This window comes from Adiantum capillus-veneris, chromosome 1 (assembly GCF_014529385.1).
Source record: "Adiantum capillus-veneris isolate H3 chromosome 1, ASM1452938v2, whole genome shotgun sequence".
NCBI lineage: Eukaryota > Viridiplantae > Streptophyta > Polypodiopsida > Polypodiales > Pteridaceae > Adiantum > Adiantum capillus-veneris.
Genome location: NC_140931.1, coordinates 3,062,780 through 3,079,815, shown reverse-complemented (window position 1 = coordinate 3,079,815; position 17,036 = coordinate 3,062,780). Strand labels below are relative to the sequence as shown.

The window sequence follows — 17,036 nt, the reverse complement described above, 5'->3', positions numbered from 1 at the left end:
TAGGCCACAACAAATATGATTATTTGCTCAACATATGCTAGGAAGCGGTAGGAACCTGGTCTAGTAGCACTGGATGATCCCGCATCCATGCAACCGAAAGAACGGGATGGGGCTTGTTAGAGTTGCCCAAGTTGACTATTGAAGATTTCTTTGTAGGTGGAGAGGTCGCTTCTTGGAGCATAGAGACATGATGAGCTGGTGTTTGATCAATATTGAAATCAGCATATTCTTGTAACCATCCTTGTGGAAGCTTGTCGAAGGGTAGTTCATCAGACACAGAGGAGAGCTTTGGCTTGGTGGGAGAGTCCGACACAAAGGAGGTGGAGGTGGAGATTGAGGATTGGGTGAACTCCTATAAAGGATATTTCTTTCCCCTTCTATGGTCCTTGATAGGCTCACCAAGCACATAGGCCTCCACAGTAGGAGCATCTGAGTCATCAACTGCCATGACTTTGTGTCACGAGGACGTGTCAATTGCTAATTATTGTCACGAGGACATGGCAACTACTAACCTTAGTTGTTGGTCTATTTTCGATGATTTTTATTTAGTTTTTGGGACCCTCTTTTTGAAGTCACAAATGGCCGGACATTGCGTGGCAAGTGTGAAATGGCCAACGGCCGATAGTTTCACGGTAGTTGGGAAGGCCAAGTCGCCACGAGATGGTCGAGCCAGTCGGCATTGGAATCCGAGCAGTAAAAGGGTGTCTAGGCTCAGCTCAAAGTCATTTCGGCCCCCTCGCTACACTTATAAGTTGGTGGGTACTAGGAAATTAACTCAAAAGAGGCATAAGGGACACATGGCGGTTACAGATGCACTTGCCAAGTCTGGCCCATTTTTTGAGAGGGGCTGATTTTGCACTTCAGTGTGACTACAATGGGTGTGTGTGAGTAGTGGGTGTAGGTAATCACAGCTTTCATGGAAAGCTTGCCTTCTCCCTTGCTCTATGTCGCGCGACTATTTGCTCTTGCGTATCTCTCTCTCCCTTTGGCACATATGGTAATGCCCCACTAGTTGGGCTCCTCAGATGACCATGTACAGTTCTGGGGTTTTATGCGTGTTTGCCAAGGCAAGAGCCTTCTGTACAGGAACCGGATTAGCTAATTGCTAGTCCCCCACAAGTATGCACAGTTCCATCACAAAGGATTGAGAAAACGGAGAGTTTTCTCACGTGAAAACTTGTCCCATGTGTGCGGGAGCACCAGAGACATGCGTAGACATATTCGCTCCGCCCAAAACGATCCAAAACAGAAAATTACAGCCTGCTGTGTTTTTATGCAGGTTTAGGGTTTCGCACTTAAACTACAGAACAACGTCAAGGGAGCCTCGGGAAAGCCTCGGGATGCTTAAACAGGGCTTTGGGCACCTGACAGTGTTAAAACAGGGAATTACAGCACGCTGAAATTGACCTGCAGCTCACTAAAAAGCATCTTCCTAACCACAAGGGAAAGTGTCCTTGATGTGTACTTTTGACCTACACAGGGTTTTGCGCCGTTATGCTGGCGAAATTGGGTCAAAAACTCGCAATTACAGCCATGGACAGGTTTGGACAGCTTGGTGAGAGATAGGTGAACAATAACAATAAAGAAATACCGAAAGGGGCGCCAGTCTTTGGGGCCAACAGGTCTCAGCATTTGCCTGGTAGCGCTCTAGCTTCCAAGCCGTGTGTGTTTGAAGTGTCAATTCCCATTACAAGTTTTTATTTGCAAAGTTTCTCTGTGTCCTAAAGTCTAAAGTAAAGTTTCGGGTGAGAGCCAAAGTCTACCGCCCTACGGGCCAGTTTCACCTTGACCCTTGCTTTTGGGCTAGGCAGCACACTAGAGCCAACTTCTGTAACGACAAGGGCAGATGTGGTATCCTCGGGCAAAGATTGAATAGAAACCACATAACAAGGCATAGACTTCGTAGCTTCCAACCACTCAAGCAAGTCTTCCTCTGATCCGTCACAGAGGTAGGGTGTTCTAGTTCGGGGTTCAACTCCACTGACAAAGGATTAGGATGCACCACTGGATCCATGGGCCCTTCAAGGCAGATAGGTGTCATTGGGGAGCCATGAGTATGGATCCACATGGCATGCTTTGGTGTGCCGCAGCCATGGTCTACCCATGAGCAAGGGAAAGCCACCCTCGACCTCGGGAAGGCGAACCACAACAAAATCCAAGCTGAAGGTGAAGTCTTGTACCTACAGAGGCACTTGTCTACTACGCCCAAGGGGTAGACAGTCCTCTAGTTAGCCACCAAAGTCACTATGAAAGGGATGGGCCTAGTAAGCTGGAGACCCAATGCCAGCATAGTGAACTCAAGAATCAGGTTGATGCCAGATCTACCATCCACTATCACGCCTAAGGATTGCCACCCCAAGACGGATACAGTGAGACGAGGGCCTCTATAATTAGTGAGGGGAGCCGCCGAGTAGGATATCATATAGGACTCTGATGGTTGCACTGGGAGGTACTCGCCACTAGGACCTACTCCGGGGTAAACTGAATAACGGCAAGGGTGTCACTTCGAAAAGCCGCATCTAGCCAAAGCATGTCATAGAGCGATACTTGTTGGAAGGTGTTCTTCAAGATATTTCCTGTTGTAGGCTTTTCTTTTTGTACTAGTGCCTTCTCTGGTACCTTGATCTGTTGTAGGTCAGCACAACTGCTTCTAAGAAAGCCCCATCTATATTGGAGAGCAGAGATGAAGATCGTCTCTTGGCACTAGGGGATGGTTTGTCGACTGCTGGAAGAGGGGTATTCCCTCGTGAGATAGTGGGTGGAAGAGTGGAACTTCCTCTAAGGCTAAGACCGAGGGCTGCCCTCTGAGCCAGAGTGAGGACACTAGTGGGCTCCTCTATCTGTTGGAACTGATCCTGAGGGGTCACCACATGAGTAGAAGGTGACGGTTGAGGGATGGTGCTAACTGTTATCAGATTGTTTTTGGGAAATGTCAATTCAATGGCTTTGACTTGGACTCCAAGATGTGGGTGCGTGTTGTTTGGGACAATCCTTACAATAGTGATCCTTAGCCTCAGGACATTGATGGCAAGGAGGAGACCCTTCTGGCTTTGGTAATGCCCATATTCCCCACATCTGTAGCACAAAACGGACCAATTGGATGGGTGATTCAAGGAACAAGGTGGTCTCTGATCCTACTATATGGAGGTGCAGGCTGAGGTGTAGAAGCTCTGAGGGGCTTAGGGAGCAGTAGCATGATAATAGCTCTGGGATGGAAAAGTGCTTTGCATACCTTGCATAGAAGGTGCAATCAGCAAAGGTGCCATGTAGTTTTGATGGCCATAGGGGGAAACCATGATGGATGCAGGTGCCAACCCTTGTTGAAGAGTAAGAGCAAGACTTTATTGTAGTTTCTGCAATCCCTTTAGGTAGTAGCAATCCTTGTATTCATGTCCAGATTTTTCACATAGGTGGCAATAAGGTCAAAGAGGGCATTCGTGTGGAGGATGCCCTAGAGAGCGACATGAGCTACACCAGACCACATCCCCAGACTCCCGCTGAGCCCGAAGGTCTTCTAGCTCTCTCTTGATTTGATCCAAAGCTTATTGATGTGGGGACATGTCTAAGAGAAAAGGACCTCTCCTCTTGGAGAGCTCATTGTAATTTCAGTGCTTCAAGTTCCCTGCATAAAGAAATCAAGGGGTCAGAGACGCTTTCCATGAGGACTGAGGCGGACTCTACCTGGGGGGAGTCCTTGAATAACTGTCTTGCCCCCTCAATTCTGGTAGCGGCTGTGACAAACTCCTCTACAGATGCTTCAGGTCGAAGAGTATCCGCACTTCTATTGAGAGAGCTTTCTCCACCCACCTTTTGACCATGAATTCTCTTGGTTGTTGGGGAAGCTTGGCCACCAGAGACTTTGTTCTTGTAATGAATTTTGCAAATGTCTCATCAGGTTGGAGCACCAAATTTGCCAACTCATCCAAGACTTTCTCTTGAGAATCACCTGGCCTGAAAGCTTCACATAATTGTTGCCTTAAAAGTGTCCCAAGTTGTAAAGTGGTTCTCAACAAACTGACAGTACCATTCATCTGCTAAGCCATCCAAGGTTGACACGAAGAGTCTTAGGTAGGCAGGCGTATTCTCTGTTTAGGTCACGACCCCTGTAGAGGGACGCCAATGTCCTAGCATGATCGTCTGCATCCTCTGTGGAGAGTCCTTTGAAATTTGGAAACTTTATGTTCACCTCAACCAGAATGCTTGTCAGCTCCTCCATTGCTGCTTGCTTAGGAGCCTGTTGCTCAGGAGCTTGCTGTAACACTGTTGGTGGAAAGTGTATTGGGGAAGGTGACCAAGGTGGTGAGGAGCTGGTTGAGGGTTGAGGGAGTTTCCTGGGGGGGGGGGGGGGGGGGGACTTCTACTCTACACGAAAGGCCGACATTTCCTGTGGTAGTATTGCAAATGACTCCTTAGGGAGCTTGCTTGATCTTTAGACTGCCTTGTATGTGTCATGCAGTAGCATCAGACCCACCCAAGCTCTGGGCACAAAGATCCTTGTTACTGGATAGTCTAGACCCACTTGACCAGGCTAGACTAGGCTAGACCACTCCACCTAGACAAGGGTGAGAGACTAGACCAGCTAGATCAAGCTAGACGAGGCGAAGATGGACTAGACCAAGCTAGACAAGAGTGAAGGTGGACTAGACCAAGCTGGTTGAGAGCGAAGGTGGACTAGAGCAAGCTTGACTAGACCGGCAGACTAGACCAGGCGAGGGGTTGCACCAGCTAGCTCCTCGACCATGAATGCTCAGTGGAGTGAGACTTCAGTTGAGGTCCTGCTGGGCGTGCCAAAAATGAGAGCACCTGTAGCAGGAAAAGTGTGTCGTGCTCTCTATTGTGGGTGCTCCTTAGTGCCATATGCATGAAACCTCACTCCAACAGAAGAAAACACGGTAGAACAATGGAACTAACACAACAACAAACTCGGAACTCAATGGAACTCGACTAACTCAGGGAACGAGTACAGACTTTGGCTGGCAGCAGACTCACCTCCAAGCCTAGGACTCACAAGTACAATGGGGGTGTCGAGGCTCCAATGTGCAGCGAGAGTGCAGGTGCGGTGCTAGACACAAAACACAAGACTCAAGATGCTAGACCATAGAACGTAGATAGATCTCAAGACTACACATATACACAATCATAAAGAGCCACCAACAGCTAGCAAAATATCCCCGACAGTCCAGCTACGTCTATCTCCGCGCTGTGGTGGTGGTGAACTGGCCATGGTGTTCACTAGACTACCTAGTACCACCCGTGTCTCTGCCACATGTCACTGCCCAGACGAGTCCATCCAGTGTGAACCCAAGAACAACTGTAATTGTAACTTCCTGTCCTATGCAAGTGACATTGCAGCCTTGCTACAATAGGTTGCTGTAAGACTTCATCTATATAGAAACTCAGAATGTTTAAATAGCTCCATCCATTTTTCTTACAAATTATTTGTTGATGACTCTTAAACCTTCTTCCACACAACTTTTCAGATGACAGCTATTTTATAGAGAAAAACCACTAAGTTAATCTCTGCCACACCATTCTATAAGCTAAAACCTGAAACCTTACTTGACAAGCCCATTGTCCTCTCTCTTATCTATTGGCTCAAATCCTTGCTGGCAAGTCTTTCTGTTACTTGTTACAAGAAAATTAGCTGTACCTAACGATGGTTCTATCAAGAAAATAAATTGCCCAAAAAAAACACCAAAAGCCAGATCATAAACATCATTTCACAGAATTTCAGCACGCACAAAAGTAAGTTGGATGGTAGCAGAGCAACTGGCATTCCTAAGCTTCTTAAATGTTTATCATGCACACATTGAGATATTTAGTCTGACTTACGGCTAATTCCTTGAAGCAATAATCTTAGAAAATCTTGAGAGTTCTCGAGGTCCTCTTTGGTCATAACACTCAATGACAAGCATATTGCTGCAGTCATGTCTTCAAGGAAGTCACAGATGAAACATAAATGTTAACAGCCTCACTACTCAAAATGAGTACCCTACTACAACAAAACGAGCTCTTAAAATAGAACTTTGATGCATTGATGAAAAACTCTCTCTCTCTCTCTCTCTCTCTCTCTCTCTCTCTCTCTCTCTCTCTCTCTCTCTCTCTCTATATATATATATATATATATATATATATATATATATATATATATATATATATCAAGGAGGAAGAGAAGCAATTTGAGGCAAAAACGTCCTCCTGGGTGGATGTGATCACGAAGACACAAAAGAAGGTGGATGAGGCCGAGAAATGGATAGAAGTCGCCAAGAAAGGGAAAGGAAAAGAAACAACAACCATCCCCACTCCCACGATCATCAACATGACCTTAGAAAAAGAGGAAGACTAGAGCTTTACATGTACAAGTATCTGGTCTAAAAGACTGTGATGATGTGGAGGGGGAAGTCAAGGAACTTCTTTTCATGATGGGTAGTGAGGTTACTCACACAAAGGCATGGAGGGTGGGGAAGAAGAGAGAAGGAAATGGGGAGACTTCAAAGGAGAGAGCATTGATCATTGTTTACCCTCCATGAAAGCGAAGGACTTCTTGAAGAGGCGTCCTACACTAAAGAAAACGGGGATATTTCTTGGGGATGACCTTACACTCTCACAACTTGCCCATATAAACAAAATTATGCCCGAACTAAGGACAGCTCGAGAGAAAGGGAAATTGGCCGCCTATAGAGATGGAAGAGTGGTTATTATGGAGAGGCGCTCCGCATGACGGCGCGAGACCTATGGGACCACACTCAAAGTTGCTACTTGGAATTGTAATGGATCTCTACGCCTTGATGTAGGTGCCTTTGAGGATAGTTTCATTGGGAGGGACATCATCTTTTACTCTGAGACACATCAGGCCCTTGGGCAGTCCATGCCACATCTTAGCAGATACACATGGAAGACAGCTTGCGGACACGAGACTTGATCAGAGCATAGAGGACGGGGCTCAAGAGGAGTGGCAGTTTTATTTAGAGAGGAGTTGCATCTATTGATACATATAGCCCGCAGGGATGAGCATGCTAGGTACATGTGGGTGAAACTGAGGGCAGAGACAGACAGATATCTCCACATTGCTATTTGTTATTTTCCTCCTAGTATGTCAGTGTATGCATCACCTAGAGGACAGTCTCCCTTTTCTATTTTGGATGATGACATATGGGAGTTCTCCAAGAATGGTGACATTATCATCCGGGCGGACTTCAATGCTCGGACTGCCCATCACCAGACAATATTCCATGATACTTCAGAGGAGATGCTGAGGGAGCTTGATGTCACAGAGATGGGCCTATCTAGACTCTCACTGGATGAGGAGCACACTGAGTATGGAGGATACCTCATAGACATGGGGACTGCGCATGGATTGGCTATTTTGAATGGCCTATAGAAATTCCCAGCAACTGGAGGTTTTACTTGCTTTCCACATTGACATGGTGCTAGTACAGTAGATTATGTCATGGCCCAATCAGGTCTCATTCCATCCTTTCATGATTTCATGGTGTGCCCCAGACCAGCTGGAGTAGCAATTGATCATGCTATCTTGTCTTTCACTCTCACGTTTCAATTCAATTCAGCTCCATTAGGAGAGGTCTCCACACACACTCGGTATACTTTCACAAGGGAGACGGACTCTGTATAAGCAACCAGGGTGGTCATTAGATGAGCTCACTCATATACTGACAGAGACGCTTCATGATGCAACATCGGAGGAATATCCCCACAATCAGCCTAACACGGAGACGATCTAGGAGCATGCCATAGAACAGCAGGTGTGATGAGTGTAGAGAGACGAGGATCAAACTATAGAGAGAGGTGCTCATGGGTATCACCAAACATAGACAGTCACGGACTATCTTTCGCCGCCTTGTGCGACGAAAGAAGAGGGCCTACCTATCTCAGTTAGAGCGGGATCTGTACCAACTACTTATAAGTCAGGATTCACACGAGGCATAGAGGTTAGCAATCACCACCACCGCCATCACCTCCATAGAGACATGGGGGGAATATGCCACATCTCTATACACAGCGTCAGGGCAGCCACCCTTGCCTGACCCACTAGACGTACTTTCTTTACTGCTAAGAGGGTAAAGGAAGCCACTGATAGGATGAAGACAGGGAGAGCACACGATCATGATGGTTTGGTAGCAGAGCACTTCATTCATGCCAGAGATATGCTTGCAGAGCCTCTTGCTATGATGTTTAATCGAGCCATGTATGAGGGTTTTCCTAAGACTTGGAGTATGTCCACAATTTTGCCTATCTTCAAGTCATGAGATCCCATGCTTCCCAGGAATTATCGCACCATCATGGTTGGTCACACATTGGCTAGGTTGTCTGCATCTATTCTTCAGCAGGAGTTGAGTAGATGGGCTGAGAGAGAAGGCATACAGACATCAAGGTAGGCACGGTTCAGGAGAGGTTTCTCCACTTTTGACTAGATTCTGGCACTCAAAGCTATTATTGAGAAGGGTAGATACCATGGTAGGGTATCTATTGTAGCTTTGTGGATTTCTGCAAAGCTTTTGACACAGTGCTAAGAGCCAAACTTATAAACAGACTACGTGACTACCACTACTGGCATTCTCATAGACCGAGCATTGGAGCTAGGGAGATCTAGACGACCGCGATTGAGGAGAGGAGCTACACAGTATTGACGGAGACTACAGCAGAGGATTCGAGCCATACTTTCTCGACGTCCAGAGTGCAGATGAGGATGGATCTCTACCATATCTTACCCCCTCCCAAAGCCCCCCCCCCCCCCTTCCCCTTCTTCTCTCATTGTACTACACATTGTACTGGGCACCTTTTGTATTAGCTGGCACATCCGTACAGTCCCAGTTTGTAGTAGTTGTATTTTTGTTTCAATTCTTTATGATTCCAGATATGGTATCAGGTTCACTATGTTGTAACATCTTGGTCTCATAGGTCATTTGGGCCTTTTGAAGACGTTAATTTATCATTTCGTTTTTATCATTTCATTTCATTTCTCTCTCTCTCTCTCTCTCTCTCTCTCTCTCTCTCTCTCTCTCTCTCTCTCTCTCTCTCTCTCTCTCTCTCTCTCTCTCTCTCTCTCTCTCTCTCTCTCTCTCTCTCTCGTCTGTCCTCCCCCCCACCCCCTTGCTCGCGCTGTTCTGCACCCGCCCTCGCGCGCTCTGCAACCTGCCCCCCGCGTAGAGAGAGAATGGCCCCTTTTGCACGAGCGTAGAGAGAGGAGGGAGTTGTAGCGTAGAGAGAGAGTGGTCTTTCCTAGCGTAGAGAGAGAGTGGATGGATTTGAGGGGTAGAGAGAGAATACGTAGAGAGAGAAAATCTGAGAGCATAGAGAGAGAATAGGTCTACTCGCGTAGAGAGAGAGAGAGAGAAAAAAAAAGGGCGTAGAGAGAGAAAACCCGTGACTCTGTCCGCGTAGAGAGAGGGGGGGGGGGGGGGGGAAACCGCGACTCTTCCTCTCTCCGGTACCCCCTCTCCCCCCCCCCACCCTTTGTCGCGGCCTCTCAATCATGAGAAAGCCGAATAGCAAGGATGACCCGGTGGAGGATGCCATCCAAAAATGCAAAGAAGAACTAAGCGAGTCCATCTGCAAGATCAACCGCCACCTCTTAGGTACTATTAACGGCCTCGACGCACGCGTGGCAGCACAGGAAAACACGATACGTACACTCGAAGATCGCGTGAAGGCCCAAGATGAGGAAATCGCACTACTCAAGAAAGAGCTTGCAGAGGTGCAATCGCAGAATGTCCTCGAAGAGGGAGAACTTCAACCCTCTTGTCATTGAAGAGCTTAACACGATCAAGGAACAAGTACGGGCCATCAAAGAAGGTGGGGAGCAACAAAAAGAAATGACGACCTCGTGGGTAGATGTCATCACAAAGACCCAGCAGAAAGCAGAAAAGGCCGAAAAATGGATCGAGATTGTCAAGAAAGGGAAAGGCAAGGAAATAACTCCCACCCCACACCAACCATCATCAACCTGACACTCGAAGAGGAGCAAAGGAGACGTGTGCGGGCCTTACACGTAAGGGTATGTGGCCTCAGAGACCAAGATAATGTAGACAAAGAGGTGAAAGAACTCATGACCTTGGTGGGGGTCAACGAGCAGACGCATACAAGGGCTTGGAGAGTGGGCACTAAGAAAAGTGGGAGCAACGGAGAAACCTCGAAGGAAAGGGCACTCATTCTCCGCTTGCCCTCCATGGAAGCGAAGAAAGACTTCTTGAAGAAGAGAGCGACTCTAAAGAAGACGGGCATCTTTCTTGGAGATGACCTCACCCTCTCGCAGATTGCTCACATGCAAGAAGTAATGCCGGAAATAAGAGCACCAAGGGAAAAGGGGAAGATTGCCTTTTACAGGGATGGAAAGGTGGTGATATTGGAGTGACGCCCCGCATGACGGTGCGAGACCTATGGGACCACACTAAAGATGGCAACCTGGAATTGTAACGGGTCACTCCGTCTTGATGTAGGGGCCTTTGAGGATAGCTTTATGGGGAGGGACATCATTTTCTACTCTGAGACGCATCAAGCACCGGGACAATCCATGCCACAGGTGAGTGGATATAGATGGGAGACAGCCTGCAGACAAGAGACCAGATTGGAGCATCGAGGACAGGGCTCAGGGGGAGTGGCAGTCCTATTCAGGGAGGAACTGCAGCCAATGATATATATAGCACGCAAGGATGAACAGGCTAGGTACATGTGGGTGAGGCTCAGGGCAGAGACGGGTAGATACCTCTACATTGCTATTTGTTACTTTCCTCCTAGTACGTCAGTATATGCATAACCTAGAGGACAATCCCCCTTTGCTATTTTGGATAATGACATATGGGAGTTTTCCAAGAATAATGACATTATCATACTAGGGGATTTCAATGCTAGGACTACCCACCACCAGACAATATTTTATGATACTTCCGAAGGGATGCTCAGGGAGCTGGACGTCACAGAGATGGGTCTATCCAGACTATCACAAGATGAGGAATACACTGAGTATGGTAGATACTTGATAGATATGGGAACCGCACACAGATTGGCCATTGTGAATGGCCTACAAAGATTTTCGACAGCTGGAGGTTTTACTTGCTTTCCACACCGACATGGTGCAAGCACAGTGGATTATGTTATGGCCCAGCCAGGTCTCATCCCATTCTTTCAGGATTTCATGGTGGGCACTAGGCCAGTTGGAGTAGCAGTTGATCATGCTATCGTGTCTTTCACCCTGACCTTTCAGTTCAGCACAGCTCCATTAGGTGGGGTCCCCATACACACTCGGTATACCTTCATGAGGGAGACGGATTCTGTGTATACGGATGAGATATACAGGCAGCTATGCACCCAGGAGCTGGGACGGCCGCTAGATGAACTCACTCAGATTTTGACAGAGACGCTCCATGATGCAGCATCAGAGGCATACCCCCACAGCCAGCCCACACGGAGACAATCTGGGAACATGCCCCAGAACAGTTGGTATGATGAGGAGTGAAAAGAGACGAGGATCAAACTACAGAGGGAAGTGCTCACGGGTATTACCACACAGCGACAGTCACGGATTATCTTTCGCCACCTAGTGCGACGAAAGAAAAGGGCCTATCTATCTCAGCTAGAGCGGGATCTATATCAGGTATTTATAAGTCAGGACTCACGTGAAGCATGGAGGCTATTCCACGAGCATTCACCACCACCCGCGGTCACCTCCACTGAGACATGGGGGGAATATGCCACATCTCTCTACACAGCATCAGGGCAACCACCTCTGCCGGACCCACTAGAGACATGCCCAGAGACATGTTCTTTCTTTACTGCCGAGAGGGTAAGGAAAGCCATTGACAGGATGAAGACAAGGAGAGCGCATGATCATGATGGTCTGGTAGCAGAGCACTTCATCCATGCCAGGGATATGCTTGCAGAGCTCCTAGCTATGATGTTTAATCGAGCCATGTATGAAGGCTTCCCGGAGACCTGGAGTATGTCTACGATTGTGCCTATTTTCAAGTCAGGAGATCCCATGATTCCCGCGAATTATCGCACCATCATGGTTGGCCACACATTAGCTAGGTTGTATGCATCCGCCCTTGAGCAGGAGCTAAGTAGATGGGCAGAGCGAGAGGGAATAAGAGCACCAGGGCAAGCAGGTTTCAAGAGAGGTTTCTCCACTGTTGACCAGATTCTAACACTCAGAGCTATTATTGAGGAGGGTAGACACCATGGCAAGAGAATCTATTGTAGCTTTGTGGATTTCCGCAAAGCTTTTGACACAATGCCGAGAGCCAGACTTATACACAAACTACAGGACATGGGTGTGCCTACAGAGCTGATATGGGGTATTCTGGCTCTATACAGGACAATGATGGGACGGGTACGCACCACTGAGGGAATGTCTGACATAGTCCACTGCACTATTGGAGTAAAGCAAGGATGCCCACTATCCCCAACTCTTTTTGGGATGTATGTGGATGAGTTTTCAGACTATGTAGAGCGGCAGGGAGACGGGGGGGGCTCAGCTAACAGGGACATGGATTCCGCTGTTACTATATGCTGATGATATTGTGCTGATTTCAGACTCCCCAGAGGGGATGCAGCCTTATTTGGATGCTCTACATACATTTGCTCGTGACAGTGGATTGTCGGTCAATCTGGGAAAAACCAAGGTTATGGTGTTCAACACCACACCACAATGGGTCAGGAGGTCGGCACCCACATTTATGTATGGCCAGGAGACTGTGGAGTACACAGATGCATATACCTATCTTGGGGTAGTATTCAGTGGACCGGTGTTGTCACTAAGGAGAGCATCAGAGACTAGACTGACGAGAGCATATGCAGCTTTGGGAGGACTGGAGAGGATGTGTTCGCAGGTTCAGTTTCAGGAACCGCGAACAAAGCTATGGCTCTTTGACACTCTACTGACTCCAGCTATGCTCTATGGAGTTCAGGTATGGGGACCCTCAGTAGACGACCATGGGAGATCTGGTAATACAGATGGATGGAGATGTATGGAGAGGCCTCTGGTCTCTATGATCGCTCGGATGATTCGGGCGAAGACCTCAGTACCACATGAGATTATCCGAGCTGAGCTAGCCACCCCCCCCCTCGTGGTGGAGGCACTGACGAGATCAGTTTCCTTTATGCACGGTTTATGGGATCTCCCCAGAGACAGATACGCTCGGCTTGCCCTGGAGTCATCTCGACAACTAGCTCTACAAGGCGATACAGCATGTTGGTATGGACAGATGGCATCATGGTTCCAGTCGCATGGTCTCAATATGGATAGATTACCTCCGCTTCAATACTCCTTGGATGCACCCTCCGCGTCTCTCACACGGACAGAGATCACCAGGCTCATACGTCACGATCTGATTCAACTAAATACCAGGAGCACATGGATACAGCCAACAAAGGAGTTGGGCACGAAGATGGCCTTCTATAGAGAGCATCTTCTCCAACTCACGGAGGACGGCTTTGTGACTAGGCCACCATACATGGATACACACTTATCTCATGGGATAAGATGCGCTATTGGACAGATACGCACATCCTCAAATCAGCTCCAGATCGAGACTGGCCGATTCCGAGGGGTGCCGGCAGGAGCCAGGATATGTCCATTGTCACCTATGTAACTTAGAGCCAGAGACAGAACTGCACTACACATGCCACTGCCCGGCATACTATGAGATATGCAGACGCTTCCACTGCTTGTTCAGAGAAGGGTTCGGACCTTTTTCTAGAGTCATGAGATACAAGGATCAGAAGTGTCTCGGATTGTTCCTGCGAGAGCTGCACAGACTTAGGGAAAGCTTGCTGAGTACATCAGGGGAAAGACAATCTCAGAGACGAATCACAGAGTTCTTTACACCAGACAGAGGAGAGCAAACGGAGCAGTCATTACAGCCTACTCATACTAGAGGTACACTGCTTGACAAAGCCACTGAACTTGGCAGATCCAGACGTCCACGACCTCGGGGGGTCTCCCACTACCGACGAAGGTTGCAACAGAAGATACAGATCACTCTAGCTCGACATGCAAGACGCCCCACCAGAGTTCTGACCATGGAGGAAGTCGATGAGATCCGACAACGACCGATGAGAGATTTCATCTGAACCCCCAACCCCCCCCCCCCCCCCTTTTTCCCTCCCCCCCCTTATTCCCTTTCTCCTCAGTGCCTTAGTGTTAGTTCTTTGTAACTTGGTAACTTTGTAACTTGGTAATTTCCGTACTCAGACATGGTATCAGATTCACCAATTGTAACTTTTTGGTCTCATAGGTCATTTTGGCCTTTTGAAGACGTTAATATAACATTTCATTTCATTTCATTTTGCCCCCCCCCACCACCCCAGCTTGTCACTACAACTTTCAGTCTAGTTTTTCTTTCATAGTTTTTTCATCTTTTCAGTTCTACAGACAGTGTATCAGATACACCATTTTGTAACCATGATGGTCTCATAGGTCATTTTGGCCTTTTGTAGACGTAAATATATCATTTCATCTCATCTCTCTCTCTCTCTCTCTCTCTCTCTCTCTCTCTCTCTCTCTCTCTCTCTCTCTCTCTCTCTCTCTCTCTCTCAAACGAAAAGCACATTTGTGCATGTGTGCATCTCTCTCTCTCTCTCTCTCTCTCTCTCTCTCTCTCTCTCTCTCTCTCTCTCTCACAAACGAAAAGCACATTTGTGCATGTGTGCATCTCTCTCTCTCTCTCTCTCTCTCTCTCTCTCTCTCTCTCTCTCTCTCTCTCTCTCTCTCTCTCTCTCTCTCTCTCTCTCTCTCTCTCTCTCTCTCTCTCTCTCTCTCTCTCTCTCTCTCTCTCTCTCTCTCTCTCTCTCTCTCTCACAAACGAAAAGCACATTTGTGCATGTGTGCACAAACACCTAGACATCCATTATGTCCAATGCAAAGCTGCTTGCTGAAGGATACGAGAATGCTTCTGTATTTCGGCAGACTGTATAAACCTTTCTGCAGCCCAGACATCTACGAGATGCTTGATTATATCTATTTGTGATTCGTCCAAACTAAAACGAATAAAAGAGCTTGAAGCAGCCTCCACAGGTGGACAGAAAAATACAGCAAAATACAGAATCCATCTTAAGCAGCGAAAGGGAACATTTGTCCAGTAGAGCACCTTTTCTGTAAACAGCAACCTGTTGACAAAAGTGACATTATATACCCAAGACTTACAGTCAAATGAGCAGTATGTATTTCAGAAAGTGCTCAAGTAGGACAATAGGTAACAGAGGATGAAAGGAAACACAAGACAGAACAAAAAAGAAAACCCACAGTAAGATGCACAGGAGCTTTGAAACAACATACAGAATCAACACTATTGTTCATGTTTGTAGCATTGCACTTTAAGGAATCAGTGATAGAACTAAGGGGGGAAAAGTTGGAAAGAAAAAAACTGAAGCAACCACCTATCTGCACTCCCTATAGAGGCTTGTCTCATGCTTCAAGAGAAGCATCAAAACCTTACACATAGGTGATGACAAAATCACCTGTAGTCAAATTCACATGCTATCCTCCCTTTCTACTGCGTAACTGTTGTGTACACAGAACTGTACCCACATACGTTGCAACGCTGACAATGTATATTTCTCCTCTTATCAGCCACTTTGCCTTGCTACAGACATTAATGCATCTCTCACATCCAGGGACAGCAGGTTGAGGTGGCTAGATCATACGTAGAATTGGGTGTGACAGCAGGGCCATTCCTTTTAGGCAAGAAGTGGAGGGGAGGAGTGTGTGACAGTAGCTATGCTACGTCAGAAATGCCACCAGGAAAATCTTCAAGGGTCCTAAGAAATGGGTGGCCCTTTGACAACTCAATCACGATGGCTATGATGTATGCATCTCCCATAGGGCCCAAAGACAATCAGCTGGGAAGTGGCTAGTTGGTAGAGACACTTTTTTGGATTGGCATCTCTTCGGAGAGTCAAGAGTGCATGCTGAAAACAACCTTAGCACTTCCAAACAGCTTGAAATAACTGAACAGTACTGACGAAAGAGACTATAAGTGGGATTGTACAATAACCAAGAGGGATTCCCTACAGTTCGAGTGCCAATGCTCAAGCAGCCACACACACCTCATGCTCATGGAACTATGATGCCTAAAGTGATCCCCCCGGAGCTGCCCCGAATAGGGGAGCCCTCATGCACACACAAACAGACATCTCGTGCCCAAAAGCAAGCCATGCCAATCTGAGAGACACACACACACACACACACACACACACACACACACACAGAGAAGAGATATTTTTATGTCTATTAGAGGCCAAAGTCGGTCTATGAGACAAATCAAATATACACGTCTGTGTCCTCCATCTATCAGGAAAGGACAAAAGTACAAAGTAACAAAATGTGGTCATGTGGTAGGGGCGAGTGGGTGATTTATCGGAGTCTGGGATACGAGATACATGGTATATGGGGGGGCATGGGGGTGGGGGGGGGGGGGGGGGGGGGGGGGGGGGGGGGGGGGGGGGGGGGGGACTCTATCTCTAGAGGGTATGGATGCAGATCTATATGCTCAAGGAAGTACAATCATGAAGTGCATCAAGCTGACTAGCCCCATCCTATGTCAAACTAGCGATATAAGATCTCGTACATGGGTGGGTGTGGTGGTAATCTATCCTGGAACTCAGGGGCGCCTCCTAGCTCTGACCGTTTCAGCCTGTTGTAGGGTGGCCCCTCTTTGTGTCAGTGTGTTGGGCGGCGGTAAGGTTGTGGTCCTCCAGAAGAAGTTTGTAAGCTATGACTGTCTCCCACCCTCTGGTACCACTACAGGTGCAAGTAGTGTGTCTCTATGTCTATTTGTCTCCACTAGAAAACAGCCAAACTAGCACCGATTGAAACCGGCCCGTGGGGCAGTAGGCTTTGGCTTTCACCCGAAATTCTTTACTTTAGACACACACAGAGCATAGTTACACGGAACGGGAACGGGGGCCTCCAAAACGTTCCCGGAACGGGGGAGGGGGGGCCGAACAGCGGAACGGGAACGGGGGCCGGAACGGCGAACCTAAAATATGCCATGGGGGGGCCTGTTTTTTACTCTTGAGAG

The 17,036-nt window shown here is 47.6% G+C and overlaps 1 protein-coding gene across 5 annotated transcripts in view; it reads right to left on the bottom strand.

Annotated features, from left to right (window-relative positions):
• The window catches only part of EMB2423 (telomere length regulation TEL2 family protein), a 79,335-nt gene that overhangs the window by 4,221 nt on the left and 58,078 nt on the right, over positions 1–17,036 (bottom strand). For 4 of the 5 annotated variants that reach the window (XM_086513703.1, XM_086513696.1, XM_086513709.1 and 1 more), the window contains 2 exons: positions 14,900–15,123; positions 5,833–5,931 (listed from right to left, as the gene is read on the bottom strand). In XM_086513703.1, the coding sequence (XP_086369829.1) occupies positions 5,833–5,931; positions 14,900–15,123 (323 nt within the window). The remainder of the gene's footprint in view (positions 1–5,832; positions 5,932–14,899; positions 15,124–17,036) is intronic. The other variant, XM_086513700.1, reaches the window with a different exon arrangement.